The sequence below is a fragment of the Sus scrofa genome, chromosome 3, assembly GCF_054392235.1.
Source record: "Sus scrofa isolate SSC_HxYL_T2T_F1_AM1 chromosome 3, Sscrofa_HxYL_maternal_Yorkshire_Landrace_v2.0, whole genome shotgun sequence".
Classification (NCBI taxonomy): Eukaryota; Metazoa; Chordata; class Mammalia; order Artiodactyla; family Suidae; genus Sus; species Sus scrofa.
Genome location: NC_139385.1, coordinates 79,702,159 through 79,723,583, shown reverse-complemented (window position 1 = coordinate 79,723,583; position 21,425 = coordinate 79,702,159). Strand labels below are relative to the sequence as shown.

The window sequence follows — 21,425 nt, the reverse complement described above, 5'->3', positions numbered from 1 at the left end:
GAGGTATAGCTAGTATTAATCTAAAGCGGAATTAAAATTCAAAACCACCACAACAGGTTAAGTTAGCATTGCTTGACCCTGGCTACATGTTAGAATCACCCGGGAAGGCTGATAATGACAACTAGGCTCCCATTCCAGAGATTTAGATTCAGTTGTTCTGAGGCAGAGATGAGCAACAGTATTTTTCTTTTTTTTTGCTTTTTAGGGCCACACCCATGGCATATGGAACTCCCCAGGCTAGGGGTTGAATGTGAGCTATAGCTGCCAGCCTATGCCACAGCAGCTTGGGATCCCAGCCACGAATGGCACCTATACCACAGCTCATGGCAATGCTGGATCGCTGACCCACTGAGCAAGGCCAGGGATCCCTTGGCCTCATGGATCCTCATCCTCATGGATACTAGTTGCATGCATTTCTGCTGTGCCACGATGGGAACTCCCAGAAGTATGTTTTTATAGCCCCCTAAGAGATTTTAACGTGCCACCAGGGTTAAGATGATACACGTTAAGTTCAAATAATCAAGTGTATGAACACAGAAACAGAAATACTTGAACTTCTATCTGCGACTGACTTGGTGGGGTTTAAGTGATGAATCACAAGCAATGGACTCACTAGTGAGATACTAGTGTTACACAAAGCTAATCTTCTTTCAAGTTACAATAAATAAATAGAAGTTCAGGGAGTTTCTGCTTTGGCTCAGAGGAAACAAATCTGACTAGTATCCACGAGGGTGTGGGTATGATCCTTGGCCTTGCTCAGTGGGTTGGTGATCCAGTGTTATTATGAGCTGTGGTGTAGGTTGCAGACATGGCTTGGATCCCCAGTTGCTATGGTTGCAGTGAAGTCCAGCAGCTGTCCGATTCGACCCCTAGCCTGGGAACTTCCATATGCCATGGGTGCAGCCCTAAAAAGCAAAAAAGAAAAAAAAAGAAAAGAAACGAACAAGAAAGAGAAGAGATTTCTATCCTGTCCCATCTATATCCAACACCTAGCTCAAGGGTTCCCACACAGTACATGCTGGTCAAACATGGGATGAATTAATGTTAGCATACTGCTTCATGAAAATGAAAACACTATGTTTTCACAGATTTACAACTCATACATAATTTTCACATGTCGTCCTATCTAGGGGCAGAGGTCAGGAGGGAGTGAAGATGGGAGAGTAGGAAGGCATGGAGCTCATTTCCCCCCACAAACACATCAAAAATACATCTACATGTGGAACAATCCTCACAGAAAGCCAACTGGAAACTGGCAAATTTCTCATATAGCAATAGGACATCAAAATCACAAAATATGGGAGGGGAATATAAAAATATATGTTTTTAGAATGTTTGAACTTGCATGACTTATTATCTTAAAGCATATAGATATAGTTACGGATCAATATATTTGAACCCTATGGCAACCACAAATATGGGGGAGGGGAATATAAAATATAGATTTTTTTAGAATGTATATGAACGTGTATGACTATCGTCTTTTTTTTTTTTTTTTTTTTTGCTTTTTTTTTACAGCCACACATGTGGCATATGGAAGTTCCCAGGTTAGCAGCTGAACTGGAGCTGCAGCTGCCAGCCTACACCATGGCCACAGCAATGCAGGATCCGAGCTGCGTCTGTGACCTACACCACAGCTCATGGCAATGCCGGATACTTAACTCACTGAGCAAGGCCAGGGATTCAACCCGCATCCTCCTGGTTACTGGTTACTAGTTGGGTTTGTTACTGCTGTGCCACAATGGGAACTCCCAAATATTGCCTTCTCTCCTTTAGATTCCCAGTGCTACCAACACTTTACAATGACTGCCTTACATTATCTAATCTGCCATCTTCTACAGCAGCACTGTTCAGTATAGTAACGACCAGCCATATGAGAGTATTTAAATTTAAAAACACAGCTCCTTAGCCACACTATCACATTTCAAAAGTCTATAGCCACATGTGGCTAGTGGCTAATGTACTAGAAAGTGAAGATATAGAACCTTCACAAAGAGTTCTCTGGGACTTGGACAGCACTGTATCTACAGTCTAGACAAAGCTTCGTTTGTCCACTAGGCTTTAATTCTTTATATTGGCTTCATCCCTAAGTACTCCTGTAGCTTGTGAACTTCAGACAAATCATCTGGTTCCTACTATGTCATATGTTAATAAAATGCTTACTACTGTATTACGAATCCTTAAAAATATATTTTAATAATTACATTTCAAATTAACTTGTTTTCTTTATAAAGCAATGCAGTTTGTAGTTCATTTTTCTTAGAAGAGGTCTAGGCTTCCTGAAACTGAAGAGAGTCCACAGCACAAGACAAGTTAACAACACTTGAGCTAGAGTAGAAGGTCAGGTAAATATTTCCAGCTTTTTGGGCCATAAAGTCGTAAAGTCTTCTCATCTGTGCCATCATAGTGCAAAAACAGCCACAGATAATACATAACTGAATAAGCATGGCTTTAATAAAACTTAATTCACAAAAGCAGATAATGGGCCAGATGTGGCTCACAGGAGGTAACCTGCCAACCCCTGGATTGGGCTTATCTCTGTAAAACACAAAAATGGTCATGTCATCGCTTCGCATAACATTTTCAGCAGTTCCCTCAAAACCTATTATCTGACTCTAATTTGTTCCTCTGCGTTCATTTTGCTCTTTTTTAAACTTGAATCAAGTATTTTCTGTCCAACAACTACTTTTAATTTTCACATGCGATGCTATCTTCTCTAGAGTTTTACATATGCTACATTCTGTACCTGAAACAGCCTCACAAATTCTTAACACCTTTCAGACAAGGGCATGAATCAGCTAGTATAGCACAGTAGTTAAGAACATTGCCTCTGGAGAGGATTGCCTGGGTCTGAATCCTAGCTATGCCTCCTATAAGCCATCAGACCTTCGGCATGTTACACAATGGGAATGAGCAATCAATTTTGGCACTTTGACAATCATTAATGACTTACTTGCCTTAGACTTCACTGGAGTTTACCAATAATAACAATCACTAGCATAAAATACTAGTATTAGAAATAAAGTTCTTAACCAAAATTACCAACCTGTTGATAAAAATTCTTCTTCTTCTTCCAGAGAGCTAGAGCTGTTGGAAGATGAACTCTGATCATCTTTGCTTTCTGAAGAATGATGTATTCCATCCTCTCTGTCTGTTGAAAGATCAACTGTTCTGGATTCTAAGAGGACATTTTTTAAATATAATAAGAAAGAGTCAAGACGTTGGAATCAATAATTGAAATTCTGAACAATACATGGCACATATAAAATACGGTGTTTTCATTTTACTCCACATACTTAAATTAAGGTAGATCTAATGCAGATCTGTCCCTAACTTCCATTCTTTCTGAAATCAACAGATGGTCTGATAAATGTACAAGGGCTTATCCTATTTGCACTATCTACTTAACTAGTAAAATCCTCCCTTAAAGAATGAAATGAAAAGAGGAAAGGGAACATAGGAGAAACAAAATGACAAGAAATGAAGGAATATTTAAGACAGTGAGGAAAGCAGTGGTAGCAAATAAGTAAAAAAAGAAAAGAACACTTCACATACACTACACTAGTATGTACTAGGCATACTGAAGTCTGTTTCACAAGGTATGTTTCATTTAATGCAATTCTATAAAGTAAATGCTATTACTGATGAGGACACTAAGGAATGGAGAGGCTAAATAACAAAGTGTCACAAAGTTATTAAATGCAGAAGCAGGGCTTTCAATCTAATTTCATCCAACTCTGGAATTTAGGCTCTCATAAATATTATGACACATATCAAGGGCTGGTGGTTAAGGAGTACTATAACGAGCACTGTGGTCTCAAACCAAATCATAAATCTATTTCCACTGTACGATTCTGGAAAGGACACAGTCAATTAATCTATTAAAGGTAATATTCAATGATAACTCTCACAGAGGTATTCAAGAACTGAATGAACAAAATGTAAAGGAATTCATGGTATTATTGACAAAGAAAGGACTTGTTAATTCACAATTATTTTGTCATATTTGTGAATAACCTTAAAACTCAAGATTACATAAATAGTACTCTTTACCTTAAAAACATCCCTTAATTAGATGTTTATATCCCTTATACATTTCAAAAAAGTCTAGAGTTAAGAAACCAAACTTAAAAGACAGAGGAAAATAGCTACAGTTTACATCTTTCTTAGCTACTGCTATTTATGACAACTCCTATATCTTCCTAAAGTGAAGAAAAGTTACACCAAAGCAATGGTTCTTAAGAGTATAGTCCATCAACCCTTAGAGGTCTCTCGAACACTTTTAGACAGCTATAAGCCAAAACTGCTTCCATCACACTATTAACATGTTACACACACTTTACCATTGATATTTACAAAATGAAGTAAAAACAGGGGTTGGTAAAACTGCTGATATTTCAGTCTGAGTCATAACAGGGATATGACCACAGAAGCAGTAGTAGCTTCTTTGCTAACATGCAGTGGCAATAAAAACATCCAGTTTCACTCACGTTTCTTAATGAAGCAATGCAAAATTTTATTAAATCTTGATCCTGAGGACGTATCTTTTTAATATTCTGTAAATCAAAATGGAAGCATGCATAAAGTACTTCTGGGGCATACTCAAATGCAATGGTTGCCTCAAGAAAAAGCACTGTGTGATGAGATGCAAGTTGAACTTTGCCACTGCATTTGAGCAGGAATACCATTTGCCTTCAGAGAATGACAAACTATTTATTCAGACATGGATATCTGACAAACATTCTCAAAATGAGCAAAATATCACTTCAAGAATTATTGATTTCAAATGAAGGCTGGAATTTTGAGAAAACTTATATCCTCTTGAGAACTTGATAGCTTTCCAATACTAAAAGACTGATGATATAGTAGTAGCATTGAGGGTTTTTTTGGATAGCGTGTAATTAGATATACCAACACCTGCAAAAACTGCAACTCAGTGAACCAACACTTCTCAAAGAATCAATGCATGATGTTACTACTCATACCTGGGTAAAAGATTCTTTTAAAGTACAAAACACACCAAAAGATTTTAATCTAATGGAGTACAAAAAAAAAAAAAGAAGATAGAGTTTTAGCTTCCATGTTGCAAACTAACCTTTGAGAATGTATCACGTGTTGAGAGCTGCATTGTCACATTAAAGCACAATAACCTCCATAAACCAAAAAGGCTATTGAGGACTGGTAACCATCTATCTGTGCTTTTCTTCAAAATCAAAAACAAAATATATTTAAACAGGTTGAATACAGAAATAGTTTTGAGAATTCAGCTGTCTCCCATTATGCTAGATGTTAAAGAGATTCAAACTCAAAACGACGTCACTCTGGAGTTCCCTGGTGGTATAGCAGGTTAAGGACCCAATGTGAGCACTGTTGTGGATCAGAACGCTGCTGTGGCATAGATTTTGATTCCTGGCTCTAGTTTTTCCACATCCAGCGGGATTGGCCAAAAAAACCTCAAAAGCCATAAAAACAAAAAACAAAAACAGAACAAAATAAAAAACCCCAAGTCAAAACAATGATACTCTTACTCTTTTTTGGCAAATAGTTATTTTTCATAAAAAAAGTTTCTTTCCTTACATGTAATGAATTAATTTTAAAAGAGTAAAAATTTAATCTTAATTTCTAATACGGCAAATATTACAGAATAATCTACAGAACCAAAAGCTCTTTGGGATCGTTAATAATTTTTAAAAGTATGAAGGTTTACCCTTTATACTCAAGACCAAAAAGCTTGAGTACCACTGTTTTACAAAGCAAGTGAAACAGCAAGTGCTGGCCTCAATTCTCCCTGATAGTTTAACCAGATGACTTAACATACAAAAGCATTTAAAAAAAATCACACTTCATATAAACAAGTGATTATAACACTGACTAAGAAATCACCGAAGAGTGGTGAGAATTTTTTTCCTCGACTAACCATTCTTATTAAACTCCATTTCAAAAAAGAACACACCTTATGTAAACAACTTGATGCTACCTGAATCCTATTTTTAGGAACACAAAGGTATCTCAAAATTTACATTGTATTTAACATCATTATTGGCAGTCTACAGTGTCATTTACCTACTGTTAGTGACATAATCTTTTCTTTAAATAATGGTTTAAATTAAAAAAAGTAAAATGTCCCAAAGCCTGTCACCTAAATTTTTCCAGCGTACCATTCCATCCAGTTAGATGTTTTCTAGAAAAACAATTAGGGACGTTTCCAGAAAGTATTACCACTTACTTAGAAATATCAGAAAATTTTTTAACTCTTCTGGGGCGATTTAGGTTCCTCATAAGCATCAGGTGCAGCACTAAAGCTATAATTGGTGAAGGTTCATTTGATGTTGCAAAACAGAGGAGCCCAAACTTAACAGGATTCATTCTACTGCCCCTGGGAGCCCAGTGTGGAGATGCCAGCAGCGGGCGGGTGTTCGCAAGCAGGCTGTCTTGCTTACTATGCCTGCGATGCAGCCCACATCCTGGTAAGCACCGGGTTAGATCCGAAACCACCCTAACTCCTCGGGGTCTTCCTCCCGCCCCCGCCCCGGGCACCCACGCCGCCGCCCTGTGTCACCTGGGGCATCCGATCCTGGGTCCAAGCGCGGAGCCGCTTTCGCCGCGCGCCGGGAACTCGCCCAGACCCGGCCCCGGCCCCGGCCCCCGCCCCGGGCCCGGCGGAGCCGTTCTGCCACTTCCGCGCAGCCTCCTTCGGACAGCATTCCTTCCTCCGCAGGGCCCGGGGCTACTTGCTCTCCGGGCACCCCTGGTTCGGCAGTTGGTTCCTGGCCGCTGTCGCTGTCGCTAGAGTCAGTTCGGCGCTGCCGAAAAGTCCTCTGCGGTCTGTGAGCCATGACCGAACCCAGACACACCAGGTCTACGGCTTCCGCGCAGGCGCACGCTCCCGCCTCCCGCCTCGCCGCCCCGTAAGCGCGCGGGAGCCAAGCGGCTTCGACGCCGGCTTCGCCATGCGCATGCGTAGTTTTCTTTTTTCGTTCTGTACGACCCAACTCGTCTCCCGGGGTTTCTAGGGATGTGCGGCGTTCTCTTTGCAAGGTCAGTTTATGCAGGTGCTCGCGAAGAGATTACCGCAGGTTCCTCAAGCTAACTGCTATGGAGAGCAGCACTCACAGGCTCTCTTTGTGCAAACCCTGTCTGGGACTCAGGCGTTGTGCCCACATCCTGGACTGGATCCACTCTTCGACTTTCTGGAGAAAGTGAAGTTCTCTTTCTAAACAAGAATTAAAACAAATAAGCCTACACTGTGTAAGAGATTGTCTCTGGAAGCTAAACAGTAACATCTACACAGAAATGATACTGCACAAGTAAGCAACAATCAAGAAGAAAAGCACAGAGATAAAAAGGATGGCCTCTTAGAATTACAGATAGAAACAAGTAAAGAGCAACCAGAGAGCAAGAAGCCTTTCCAGGTACCCATAATCATCACTATCTTATATTATTTGCCCTTTCTCATGAATATTAGGATTTCCCCCCCCCCAGAGAGCATGAATAACGCCATATATCTTATCTATCCCCACTATACTTATTTACAATACTAACTTATTGATTAGCTGGTTATTAGGAGACTTTGCATTATTCACCTTTTTAAAATAACTTAAATTTTCAGAGGTTAGTAACTGAAGAAAATTGGCATATGAAATATTCTCCAACTTTTGGAAACCAATGTATTACTTAAGCCGTTTTGTTTTTTTTTTTTTCTTCCCATTAGTGAAATGTTTTAGTCAGCGTTATTAGGCATTGGTTAGTGGGTTCTGAGCGCCCTCTAGTGATAAATGTGCTACTTACAAAAGGATTATGTCAATCTTTTGGAAAATGCCTCCTTTCTCATAGAGCTATTTTTTCTTTCTGTCTTGTTATAAGTAATGGATATATTGCCATGTTAAGCCAAATTATGTCAAAATTTATCAGATAAAAATTTTGATAAGTCTTATTTGTAAGTAAAGTATCACACTGTTCTTTGGCAATTAAAAACAGTTTTGTGGAAATGCATCTATAAAAGTATGGACCTTTGTGCTTTCATTTTTTCAGCATCATTTTTTTTTCTTGCATTTACTATGATGAGATCCTTGGCCTGGGACCAGAGGGTCGCAATATGCATGGATGTCCTGGTCCTGATGATCAGTTAGTACATCCAAGTTAGCCCTACAGATTGGAAATTACTTAAAAAATATATACTCAAAATATTTAACATCAGATCTACCCTCTTAACAAAATTTTAAGTGTACAGTACAGTATTGTGAATTATAAGCACATTGTTGTAAAGCACATCTCTAGAACTTTGTCATTTTAACTGAAATGTTTTACCTGTTGTAATTTAACTCTTTGTTCCTTCTCCTCCTAGACCCTGGCAACCACCATTCTCCTTTCTGCTTCTATGAGTTTGGCCCTTTCAGATACCTCATGTAAGTAGAACCATGCAATATTTATCCTTCTGTGACTTAAAGTAATATCTTCAAAGTCCATCCATTTTGTAGCATATTGCAGGGGTTCCTTCTTTTTAAAGGCTGAATAATATTCTATTGTCTGTATATACCACGTTTTCTTTATCTATTCATTGGACAATGGATATTTAGGTGGCTTCTACATCTTGGCTATTGTGAATTAGTGCTGCAGTGAATGTGGGAGTGCAAATGTCTTCAAGATCTTGATTTCAATTCTTCTGGGTAAATACCCAGAAGTGGGATTGCTGGATCACATGGTAGTTTTATTTTTAAATTCTGAAGGACTTTCCGTATTGTTTTCCATAGCAACTGCAGCATTTCACGTTACCACCAACAGTGTGCAAGCGTTCCAGTTTCTCCACAACCTTGCAACACTTGTTGACTATTGATTGGCTGATTGGTACTGGACATCCTAATAGATTCGAAGTGATATCTTCTTGGTTTTGATTTGCATTTCCCTGATGATTACTGATGTGAAGCATCTTTCACATACTTGTTGGCTTCTGTGGAGAAAGCCTATTCAAATATTTTATCGGTTTGAAATTGGGTTATTTGATTTTGTTGTGGCTGGTTTTGCTTTGTAAATGGACTGTAGTACTTTGTATGTGTTGGATATTAATCTCTTATCAGGCATATGTATTGCAGATATTTTCCCCACTTTCCCTAGGTTGCCTTTTCACCCTGCTGAAAGTTTCCTTTGCTGGGCAGAAGCCTTTTAGTTTGATGTAGTCCCATTTCTCTACTTTTGGTTTTGTTGTCTGTGCTTTTGGCCTCATATACAAAAAGCCATTGCCAAGACCAATGTCATGAAGATTTCCCCCTTTATTTTCTTTTAAAAATTTTACATTTAAGTATTTAATGAATTTTGAATTGATTTTTGTGTCAGGTATAAGATAAGGGTCCAGTTTCATTCTTTGGCCTGTGGCTATACAGTTTCCCCAACACCAACACCATCTGTTGAAGAGACTTTTCTTTCCCATTGTGTATTTTTTTTTTTTTTTTTTGTCTTTTTGCCATTTCTTGGGCTGCTGCTACGGCATATGGAGGTTCCCAGGCTAGGAGTCTAATAGGAGCTGTAGCCACTGGCCTACGCTAGAGCCACAGCAACGCGGGATCCGAGCTGCGTCTGCAACCTACACCACAGCTCATGGCAAGGCCGGATCGTTAACCCACTGGGCAAGGGCAGGGACCGAACCCGCAACCTCATGGTTCCAGGTCGGATTCGTTAACTACTGCGCCACGACGGGAACTCTTTTTTTTTTTTTTTTTTAAATTGAAGTTTAGTTGACTTAAAATGTTGTGTTAGTTTCAGGTGTATAGCAAAGTGATTCAGTTATACCTACCTATATATTTTTCAGATTCTTTCCCCTTATAGGTTATTACAAAATATTTATTATAGGTCCTGTGCTATGTAGTAGGTCCTTGTTGATTGTCTATAATAGTGTGTGTTTGTTAATCCCAAACTCCTAATTTATCCCTCCTCTGCCTTTAACCTTTGGTAACCATAAGTTTGCTTTCTGTGTCTGTGGGTCTGTTTTGTACATAAATTCATTTGTATCATTAACTTTAGATTGCGCATATAGGTGGTATCATGTGATATTTGTCTGGCTTTCTTCACTTAGTATGATATTCTTTAGGTCCATCCATGTTGCTGCAAATGACATTATTTCATTCATTTTTTTCATTTTTAAGGTTTTGTTGAAGTATAGTAGATTTACAAGGTTGCGATGATTTCTGCTGTATATCGGAATGATTCAATTATACATGTACACACATTCATTCTTTTTCATATTATTTTCCCATATAGATTATCACAGAATATTGGGTCGAATTCTCTGTGCTATATTGCAGGTCCCAATTGGCCAATTATTCCATATACTCCAGTGCTCATATCCCAATCTCAAACCCCCAGTCCATCCCTCCCCCTCCAACCCATCTGCTTTGGTAACCTTAAGTTTTTCAAAGTTTGTAAGTCTGTTTCTGTGCTGCAAATAAATTCAATTTGTATCCTTTTTTTTGATTCCACATATAAGTAATATCATATGATGTTTGTCTTTCACTGTCTGCCTTACTTCACTTAGTATAATAATCTCTAGGTCTATTCATGTTGCCGAAGATGGCATTATTTCATTCTTTTTTATGGCTGAGTAATAGTCCATTGTATATATGTACCATATCTTCTTTGTCCATTCCTCTACTGATGGACATTTAGGTTGCTTCTACGTCTTGGCTATTGTAAATAGTGCTGCAGTGAACATTGGAGTGCATGTATCTTTTGGAATTATGTTTTTTTTTTTCTGGATAGATGTGCAGGAGTGGGATTGCTAGATCACATGGTAGTTCTTTTTTTTTCTTTTTAGGGCCACAGGTGAGTCATATGGAAGTTCCCAGGCTAGAAGTTGAATTGGAGCTGCAGCTGCCAGCCTACACCATAGCCACAGTAACTAAGGATCCAAGTTGCATCTTTGACACCACAGTTCATGGCAATGCTGGATCCTTAACCCACTGAGTGAGGCTGTGGATCGAAGCCCCATCCTCATTGGTACTGATCACAACGGGAACTCCAATATGGTAGTTCTGTATTTAGTTTTTTTAGGAACCTCTATACTATTTCCCACAGCCATTTCACCAATTTTTATTCCCACTAGCAGTGTTAAGAAGTTTCCCTTTTCTTCACACCCTTGCCAGCATTTATTGTTTATAGACTTTTTTTTTTTTGTGTGTGTGTTTTTAGGGCCACATGCATGGCATATGGAAGTTCCCAGGCTAAGGGTCTAATCCGAGCTGTAGCCCCCGGCCTAGGTCACAACCACAGGAACGCCAGATCCGAGCCACTTCTGGACCTATACCACAGCTCATGGCAACCCACTGAGTGAGACCAGGGATCGAACCTGCAACCTTATGGTTCCTAGTCAGATTCGTTTCTGCTGTGCCATGACAGGAGCTACTGTTTGTAGACTTTTTGATGGCCATTCTGGCTGGTATAAGGTGTGCCTCATAGTAGTTTTGATTTGCATTTCTCTAATAATTAGCAATGTTGACCTTCTTTTCATATTTTTTTGGCTATCTGTATGTCTTCTTTGGAGAAATGTCTATATCTTTTGACCATTTTTTTAATGCATTGCTTATTTTTTTTGATATTGAGCTGCAGGAGGCATTTGTATATTTTGGAAATTAATCCCTTGTCAGCTGCTTCATTTACAAATATTTTTTATTCTGTAGTTGTCTTTTTTTGTTTGTTTATTGTTTCCTTTGCTATGCAAAAACTTTTACATTTAGTTAAGTCCCATTTGTTTATTTTTGTTTTTATTTTTATTACTCTAGGAGGTGGATCCAAAAAGATAATGCAGCAATTTATGTCAAAGAATGTTCTGCCTGTGTTTTCCTCTAAGAGTTTTATAGTATCTGGGCTTATATTTAGGTCTTTAATCTACTGTGAGTTTATTTTTGTGTGTAGAATAAGTGAATGTTCTAATTTCATTCTTTTACATATAGCTGTCCGGTTTTCCCAGCACCACTTATGGAAGAGACTGCTTTTTTTTTTTTTCTATTGCATATTCTTGGCTCCTTTCTAATAGATTAACTGGCCATAGGTGTGTGGGTATATTTCTGGGCTTCCTATCCTATTCCCGTGGTCTATATTTCTGTTTTTGTGCCAGTATCATACTGTTTGGATGACTGTAACTTTTTAATATAGTCTGAAGTCAGAGAGCCTATTCCTCCAGCTCCATTTTTCTTTCTCAGGACTGCTTTGGCTATTAAGGATCTTTTGAATTTCCATACAAATTTAAAAATATTGGAGTTCCCGTCATGGCGCAGTGGTTAACGAATCCAACTAGGAACCATGAGGTTGCGGGTTCGGTCCCTGCCCTTGCTCAGTGGGTTAACGATCCGGCATTGCCGTGAGCTGTGGTGTAGGTTGCAGACGCGGCTCGGATCCCTTGTTGCTGTGGCTCTGGCATAGGCCGGTGGCTACAGCTCCGATTTGACCCCTAGCCTGGGAACCTCCATATGCTGCGGGAGCGGCCCAAGAAATAGCAACAACAACAACAACAAAAAGACAGAAAAAAGACAAAAAAAAAAAATATTATTTTGTTCTAGTTTTGTAAAAAATGACATTGGTAATGTGATTTAGGGATTGCATTGAATCTGTAGATTGCCTTGGGTTGTATAGTCATTTTGATAATATTAATTTTTCCAATCTAAGAGCATGATATATCTTTTCATCTGTTTATATTATCTTTGATTTCATTTATCATCATCTTATAGTTTTCAGAGTACAGATCTTTTGCCTCCTTAGGTAGGTTTATTCCTAGGTGTTTTATTCTTTTTGATGCAATGATAAATGGGTTTGTTTCCTTAATTTTTCTTTCTGATCCTTCATTGTTAGCATATAGAAATGTAACAGATTTCTGTGTATTGATTTTATATTCTGCAACTTTAGTGAATTCATTGATGAGATCTAGTAGTTTTCTGGTAGCATCTTTAGGATTCTCTCTGTATAATATCATGTACTCTTCAAACAGTAACAGTTTTAGTTCTCCTTTTCCAATTTAGATTACATTTTTAATGATTTTTATTTTTTTCCATTATATAGCTGGTTTACACTGTTCTGTCAATTTTCTACTGTACGGCAAGATGACCCAGTCACACATACACGTATACATTTCTTTTTCTCACATTATCATGCTCCATCGTAATTTGCTAGATATATTTCCCAGTGCCATACAACAGGATCTCATTGCTTATCCAGTCCCAAGGCAATAGATTGCATCCATTAACCCCAAATACCCAGTCCATCCCACTGCCTCCCCTTCCCCTTTGGCAACCACAAGTCTGTTCTCCATGTCCATGATTTTCTTTTCTGTGGAAAGGTTCATTTGTGCCATATATTAGATTCCAGATATAAGTGATATCATATGGTATTTGTCTTTCTCTTTCTGACTTACTTCACTCACTATGAGAGTCTCTAGTTCCTGTTGCTGCAAATGGCATAATTTTGTTCTTTTTTATGATTGAATAGTATTCCATTGTGTATATATACCACATCTTCTTAATCCAATCATTTGTCATTGGACGTTTAGGTTGTTTCCATGTCTTAGCTATTGTGAGTAGTGCTGCAGTGAACATGTGGGTGCGTGTGTCTTTTTCTTTTTTTTGTCTTTTTGCCTTTTCTTGGACCTCTCCCATGGCATATGGAGGTTCCCAGGCTAGGGGTCTAATCAGATCCGTAGCCTCCGACCTACACCAGAGCCACAGCAACGTGGGATCCGAGCTGCTTCTGCGACCTACACCACAGCTCATGGCAACGCCGGATCCTTAACCCACTGAGCAAGGTCAGGGATCGAACCTGCAACCTCATGGTTCCTAGTCGGATTCATTAACCGCTGAGCCATGACGGGAACTCCTATGTGTCTTTTTCAAGGAAAGTTTTGTCCAGATATATGCCCAAGAGTGGGATTGCTGGGTCATATGGTAGTTCTATATATAGTTTTCTAAGGTACCTCCATACTGTTTTCCATAGTGGTTGTACCAATTTCCATTCCCACCGACAGTGCAGGAGGAATTCTCTTTTCTCCACATCCCCTCCAGCATTTCTTATTTGTGGACTTATTAATGATGGCCATTCTGACTGGCATGAGGTGGTACCTTATAGTAGTTTTGATTTGCATTTCTCTAATAACCAGTGATGTTGAGCATTTTTTCATGTGCTTGTTGTCCATCTGTATATCTTCTTTGGAGAAATGTCTATTCAGGTCTTTTGCCCATATTTCCATTGAGGTGTTGATTTTTTTGCTGTTGAGTTGTATAAGTTGTTTGTATATTTTAGAGATTAAGCTCTTGTCGGTTGCATCATTTGAAACTATTTTCTCGCATTTTGTAAGTTGTCTTTTTTTTTTTTTTAATGGTTTCCTTTGGTGTGCAAAAGCTTGTCAGTTTGATTAGGTCCCGTTGGTTTATTTTTGCTCTTATTTCTGTTGCCTTGGGAGTAGATTTCTTTTATTTCTTTTTTTTTTTCTCTGATTGATGTGGCTAGGACCTCCAAAATTATGTTGAATAAAAGTGGCATGAGTGGATAGACTTGTCATGTTCCTGATCTTAGAGGAAATGCTTTTAGCTTTTCACTGCTGAGTATGATGTTAGCTCTAAATTAGCCATATATGGCTTTTATTATGTTGAGATATGTTCCCTCTCCCTCTACTTTATGTAGAGTTTTTATCATAAGTAGATGAGTTTTATCAAAAGCTTTTTCTGCATTTATTGATATGATCATACAGTTTTTATTCTTCAATTTGTTAATGTGATGTATCACACTGATTGATTTGTGGATAATTAAAAATCCTTGCACATCTATGGGATAAATCTCATTTGATCAGGTATATGATTCTTTTTTTTTTTTTTTTGTCTTTTTTGCCATTTCTTGGGCCGCTCCTGTGGCATATGGAGGTTCCCAGGCTAGGGGTCAAATCGGAGCTGTAGCTGCCAGCCTACGCCAGAGCCACAGCAACGTAGGATCCAAGCCGTGTCTGCAACCTACACCGCAGCTCACACCAATGCCAGATCCTTAGCCCACTGAGCAAGGCCAGGGATCGAACCCGCAACCTCATGGTTCCTAGTCGGATTCGTTAACCACTGCGCCACGATAGGAACTCCTGATTCTTTTAATATATTATTAGCGTCAGTTTGCTAGTATTTTGTTGAGGATTTTTAAAACCATATTCATCAATGATATTAGCATATAATTTTCTATTTTTTGTGATTACCTTTGTCTGGTTTCAGTATCAGCGTGATACTGGCCTCATAGAATATTTTTGGAAGTGATCCTTCCTCTGAAATTTTTTGTAATAATTTCAAAAGTATAGGTGTTAACTCTTCTCTAAGTGTTTGGTAGAATTCACTTGTAAAGCCATTTGGTCCTGGACTTTTATTTTTTGGGACTTTTAAAATCACAGTTTCAATTTTTTTTACTTGTAATTGGTCCATCCATCTTTTTTCTCTTTCTTCCTGATTCAGTCTTGGGGGGTTGTACCTCTCTTAGAATTGGTCACTTTTTTTAGAGTGTCCATTTTATTGGCATATAGTTTCTTTTTTCTTTTTTTGCTTTTTGAGAGCCACACCCACGGCATATGGAGGTTCCCAGGCTAGGGATCAAATAGGAGCTATAGCTGCTGGCCTATGCCACAGCAACAGCAATGCCAGATCTGAGCCACATCTGCAACCTATACCACAGTTCACCGTAATGCCAGATAGTGGAACTCCTGACATATTGTTTCTTGTAATAATGATCCTTTGTATTTCTGTGTCGTTAGTTGTAATTTCTCTTTTTTCATTTCTAATTTTATTGATTTGAGCCCTCTCCCTTTTCTTCTGCTGAGTCTGGCTAAGGGTTTATTAATTTTGTTTATCTTTTCAAAGAACAGGCTTTTAATTTCATCGATCTTTTCTTTTGTTTTCTTTATCTCTATTTTATTTATTTTTGCTCTGATCGTTATGATTTCTTTTCTACTACTAACTTTGGATTTTGTTTGTTGTTCTTCCTCTAGTTGCTTTAGGTGTAAGATTAGGTTGTTTATTTGAGGTTTTTATTTCCTGAGATAAGCTTGTATCATTAGAAACTTTGGTGCTAGAACTGGTTTTTCTGAGTCCCATGGATTTTGGATCGTTGTGCTTTCATTTATATGTCTCTAGAAATATATATATATATATTTTTAATGGCGACACCTGTGTCACATAGAAGTTCCTGGGCTAGGGGTTAAATTAGAGCTGCAGCTGAGGCCTGCATCACAGCCACAGCAACACTGGATCTGAGCCACAACTGCAACCTACAATGCAGCTCACAACAATGCCAGATCCCTAACCCACTCTGCAAGGCCAGGGATCCAACCTGCATCTTCTTAGTGATGATGCTGGGTTCTTAACCCACTGAGTCACAATAGGAACACCTTTCTCTAGGCGTTTTTGATTTCCTCTCTGATTACTTCAGTGAACTGTTGGTTGTTTAGCAGCATATTGTTTAGCCATGTGTTTGTGTTTGTATGTATAGAAGTGGCTGTGGGTTCAAGACAAATTCAGGCAGGCTTTCTGCTGATGGGTGGGGCTGTGTTCTTGCCCTTTTGGTTATTTGGCCTGAGGCATCCTAGCACTGGTTGTTGGGGAGGACCAGGTCTTGGTTTCAGAATGGCAGTCTTCAGGAAAGTTCACCCCAATGAATATTCCCTGATACCTCCACCACCAGTGTCTTTGTCCTCTCAGTGAGGTACAGCCACCCCCCCACCTCCCCAGAAGACCCTCTAAGACCAGCAGGTAGGTCTGGCCCAGAAGCCTATGAAGTCACTGCTTTTTCCATGAGTCTCAGTGCTATGAGCCCTCATGCTTATCCTCCCAAGAGTGGAGTCTCTGTTTCTCCCAGTCCAATTGTGCTCCTGCACTCAAGCCCTGCTGGCCTTCAAAGCTAAATGCTCTGGAGGCTCCTCCTCCTCCTGCAAGCTGGGGAGCCGGACATGAGGCTCAGAACTCTCACTCCTATAGGACAACTTCTACGATGTGATTGTTTTCCAGTTTGTGGGCCATGAACCCAGAGGGTATGAGATTTGACTATAGCATAAGTGCACCCTCCCTACTGTTTTGTTGTGTTTCTTCTTTATGTCTTTGGATGAAGACTATCTTGTTTGGTAGATTTAAGTCTTTTTTTTTTTTTTTTTTGTCTTTTTGCTATTTCTTGGGCCGCTCCCACGGCATATGGAGATTCCCAGGCTAGGGGTCAGATCGGAGCTGTAGCCTCCGGCCTACACCAGAGCTACAGTAACGTGAGATCCAAGCCGTGTCTGCAACCTACACCACAGCTCACGGCAACGCCGGATCGTTAACCCACTGAGCAAGGGCAGGGATCGAACCTGCAACCTCATGGTTCCTAGTCGGATTCGTTAACCACTGCGCCACGACGGGAACTCCAGATTTAAGTCTTTTTTATTGATGGTTATTCAATAGTAAGTTGTGATTTTGGGGGTGCTCATGAATGGAGGTGAGCTCAAGGTCCTTCTATTCTGCCATCTTCATTACCAGCCAAGCCCTTTCTAGAATTATCTCATTCTAGATTTATAAAACTTCTTAATAGTTGTATTTTTATTTTTAAATATTTCTAAATATCTCTTTTTTATACGTACCTGTTCTTTTACATGTTTAGGAATGTGTTCATATTAGGTTTATTAAATGTTTTTCTGAGCATTAGATATCATTTTTTTTTTTTTTTTGAGTTTTGTTTCCTTTTTGTGTTTTGGCCGCCAATGGCTCCTATAATCTGCAGTCCTGGACAGAATTCATAGTATTGTTCTTCAGCCTGCTGTCATGATTTGGAGATGTTTTATTAAACTCTCTCTTAGGCAGTGGGTCTTACTCTGATTCCTTGCCTTGCCTAGTGGATCATTTTTATTGCCCATTACCTCACAGGAACTTAACTCCTAATTGCTCCTGTTTGCTTCTTAATCCAGACCCTAGCTCCCATTTTGTATTTTGTTCCCATATCTGGCCCATGAAGATATTTATGTCTTATTTTTGAACAATTTTTACTTGTTTTGTTGTTTATTTTCTTTTCATTTTTTTCCCTATCATTACTGTTTAGTTGAAGCATAAGGAGTGTCTTAAAGTGTGAATTTACTGCTCTATCTTCCCTGAGCTCTTGTTTTCTATCATTTTGTTGAAGGTTTAATGAAAAATTTGCTGTCTGAATCCTGCTAATTACTCCACTTGGATTTTTGTAGATGGAGTCTCACATGGAGTCAAGGAGTACAACATGTTCTAAAGCAGAGGACTGCAGAGTAACAGTGACTGGAGAATTTTATGGGGCCTCTTCTTCTTCCAGTCCTAGCCCTTGGGATAAGATAACTCAGACTTCCTACTGCCTATTCCCAGTCTATACAACTTACAGGTCCTGAGGCTTAAACAGCAGTCACTTTTCTCTGCGGTGCTGCCGTTGGTGTGTGGTCCCTCCCCCTGTGATCTTACTTTCAAGAGATAAGTGAATTAAGATGTCAAGACATGGGATGTGCTTCACAGAAACTATACCTGTGCTAGAGGGTATCAACTCTCCACAATTCTTGAACTGTATAAGTCACTCTACCTTCCTATGGGGAGATCATGGTCAGGGTCTACACTGGGCCTGGAGAGATGTGCCCCCAGCCTGCCTATGCCCTATAAAGACAAGAGAAGCTGAGACTACGGTATTTCCTTAATGCTTTGATTTAACAGTTCAAGTTCTGAAAATCAATCCTAAGAAAATAACCAGGGATGTGATCAAGATTTAAGCATAAATGTATTTGCCTTAATTTTACCTGTAATAGTGAAAAATTGAGAGGATAAACCCTATTTCCCACCCTATCCCCCCCAAAAAAAACCCCACCACAAATGTTTCTGATCTAAATAATTAATGTAGAGATAAGGAAAATACTATGAGTTTTGCATATATTTTTAAACTTTGCTTGCAGGTGTTTAAAAAAATCTAAAAGAAATAAGATCACATACAGTCTTTTATAGCAGGGTGACAAATGTCTCATTAGGCAAAGTGCAGGTCGGCATAAAAATAAATGTAATTTATACTTGAATTTTTGTCTGATCAAATGACATATGTTTTATTGTCTTATACTTATGAGTGATATTTAATTAAAAGCTAGTTGAATATTCCAGATGGCAATTATCTTTCAATAGAGATGCCATTTCTGACACAAGGAGGCAGATGAGCAGAAAGGAGAATTTGTGTACTTATTCCTTAGGAGATGGAAAAAAAGAAACCACACCAAGCATTGACACACAGAGAGATTTGTGACGATCTGCCCTAAATGCCACTCTTTCCCTTGTTGAGCTTTGCTTACATGTTCGTCATTAGGTAAACCATGTCCAAACTAAAACTGAGGTAGCCAGTATTCATTAGTTCACAAATGCAATTGTATAGCCATTCTTTGAATCTGAGCCAGGGAGAGGAGTGTAAGCCTCATTTACTTTCATTAATTCAGACACAGATTATGTGTAATATAGTCTAAGTAAGTGTCCTCTCACACATGTGGTAGAAGGCAGAAAAACAAACAAAAAAAACCTCTTAATCAGAGGACATTTAGGCAGAATCTACCAGTTGATTTTTTTTTTTGTCTTTTTGCCTTTCCTAGGGCCACACCCGCGGCATATGGAGGTTCCCAGGCTAGGGGTCGAATCGGAGCTGTAGCCGCCGGACTACACCAGAGCCAGAGCAACTCGGGATCCGAGCTGCCATCTGCGACCTACACCATAGCTCACAGCAATGCTGGATCCTTAACCCACTGAGCGAGGCCAGGGATCGAACCCGCAACCTCATGGTTCCTAGTCAGATTCGTTAACCACTGAGCCACGATGGGAACTCCTGACCAGTTTATTTTATTTTATTATTTTTATTTTTTTTTATTTTTTGTCTTTTTGCTATTTCTTTGGGCCGCTCCCGTGGCATATGGAGGTTCCCAGGCTAGGGGTCATATCGGAGCTGTAGTCCCCAGCCTACACCAGAGCCACAGCAACGCAGGATCCCAGCCATGTCTGCAACCTACACCACAGCTCACGGCAACGCTGGATCGTTAACCCACTGAGCAAGGGCAGGGACCGAACCCACAACCTCATGATTCCTAGTTGGATTCGTTAAGCACTGCGCCACGACGGGAACTCCCCAACCAGTTGATTTTAAATGGAATCTTTTATTTTTGGAAATGAGAGATCTCCAAAAATAAAAGATTCCATTTAAAATATCTCTCTCTATATATATTCAAAATGTATGAATTTAAATTAAAATGTAAACATATTTAATAAATATAAATATAATGTATATTTCACTTAAACATAAGTAAATTATCTAATATAAATCATCCCTCAGTACATCAGGGGAAATATATTTCACTCATTTTTTTTTTTGTTTCTTTGGCGGCACCTGTGGTGTGTGGAAATTCCAGGACCAGGGATTGAACCTATATCACAGCTGTGACCCTCTCTACAGCAGTGACAATGCCAGATCCTTTACCTGCTACACTGCCAAGTAAACTCTTTCACTCATTTTTAAGTGTATAAATGACTTGGCAGTTTATGCGTCAGCAAAATCAATATTTAAGACATTTACATCATTCCAAACAGTTCCCTTTTCCCTCTTTGTAGTCAGCCTCTTCCCTAGGCCTCCAGTCTGAGCAACCATTAATCTGTTTTGTCACTATACTTTTGTTATTTCTAGCATTTTATGTAAATGAAACAGTACAGCATGTCATATTTTGTGTTTAACTTCTTTCTCTTAGTGTTTCTTTTAATGTGTCTGAGATTCATCCATGGTGTTGCATATTCTGTGTAAGTTTGCAAACTTACACAAAATATATATTATTACACAATGATGATCATTATTATGAGATTACTTAGTTTTTCCGTGTTTCTGTGCCCACCAGAAATTCAATCTTTGTTATCTCAGGAGAGTTAATTTATCTTTCAGGCCTCTATTTTTGGTTATTTTTGTGGCAAAGAATTGGGAGAATGGAAAGTTGGAGACAGAAGGACAGAAGCAGGGGGAAAGGAGGTTCATATGTCAGAGAAGCTAAGAAGATCTACATCACTGGATCTTAAAGAACAGCCCTTGCACCATCAGGATTTTCTGGGAATACGTTAGAAATGCCAGTTCTGGAGTTCCCATTGTGGTGCAGCAGAAACAAATCTGATGAGGAACCATAAGGTTGCAGGTTTGATCCCTGACCTCGCTCAGTGGGTTAAGGATTAATCCGGCATTGCCGTGAGCTGTGGTACAGATGTGGCATGGATACAGCCCTTAAAAAAAAAAAAAAAAAAAAAAAAGAAATGTTAGTTCTTTTAAAAAAAATTTTTTTTGAATGAAAAGATTCTTTAAATTCTCTTGTGCTTTATGATTTTCAGAAGTTTCACACACATAATTTCATTTAATCCTATAATAACCTTTTTGGTATTAGGGTTAATACC

The 21,425-nt window shown here is 39.0% G+C and overlaps 1 protein-coding gene and 1 long non-coding RNA gene across 26 annotated transcripts in view; one reads left to right on the top strand and one right to left on the bottom strand.

Moving 5' to 3' along the window:
- The window catches only part of GCFC2 (GC-rich sequence DNA-binding factor 2), a 64,944-nt gene extending 58,089 nt beyond the window's left edge, over nt 1-6,855 (bottom strand). For 15 of the 16 annotated variants that reach the window (XR_014841580.1, XR_014841579.1, XR_014841577.1 and 12 more), the window contains exons 1-2: nt 6,560-6,855; nt 3,047-3,178 (exon numbers count right to left, since the gene is read on the bottom strand). Coding sequence is in view for 6 of the 16 variants with exons in the window: in XM_085018825.1 (XP_084874951.1) it covers nt 3,047-3,178; nt 6,560-6,836 (409 nt within the window). In the remaining 10 variants the exon portion in view is untranslated. Of the gene's footprint in view, nt 1-3,046; nt 3,179-5,095; nt 5,204-6,559 lie in introns of those variants that run through there. The other variant, XM_021087314.2, reaches the window with a different exon arrangement.
- Nucleotides 6,856-6,981: 126 nt separating this feature from the next.
- LOC106509776 (uncharacterized) overlaps nt 6,982-21,425 on the top strand; it is a 705,874-nt gene continuing 691,430 nt past the window's right edge. For all 10 annotated transcript variants that reach the window (XR_014841591.1, XR_014841586.1, XR_014841588.1 and 7 more), the window contains exons 1-2: nt 6,982-7,412; nt 8,345-8,405. This is a non-coding gene — a long non-coding RNA (uncharacterized LOC106509776). The remainder of the gene's footprint in view (nt 7,413-8,344; nt 8,406-21,425) is intronic.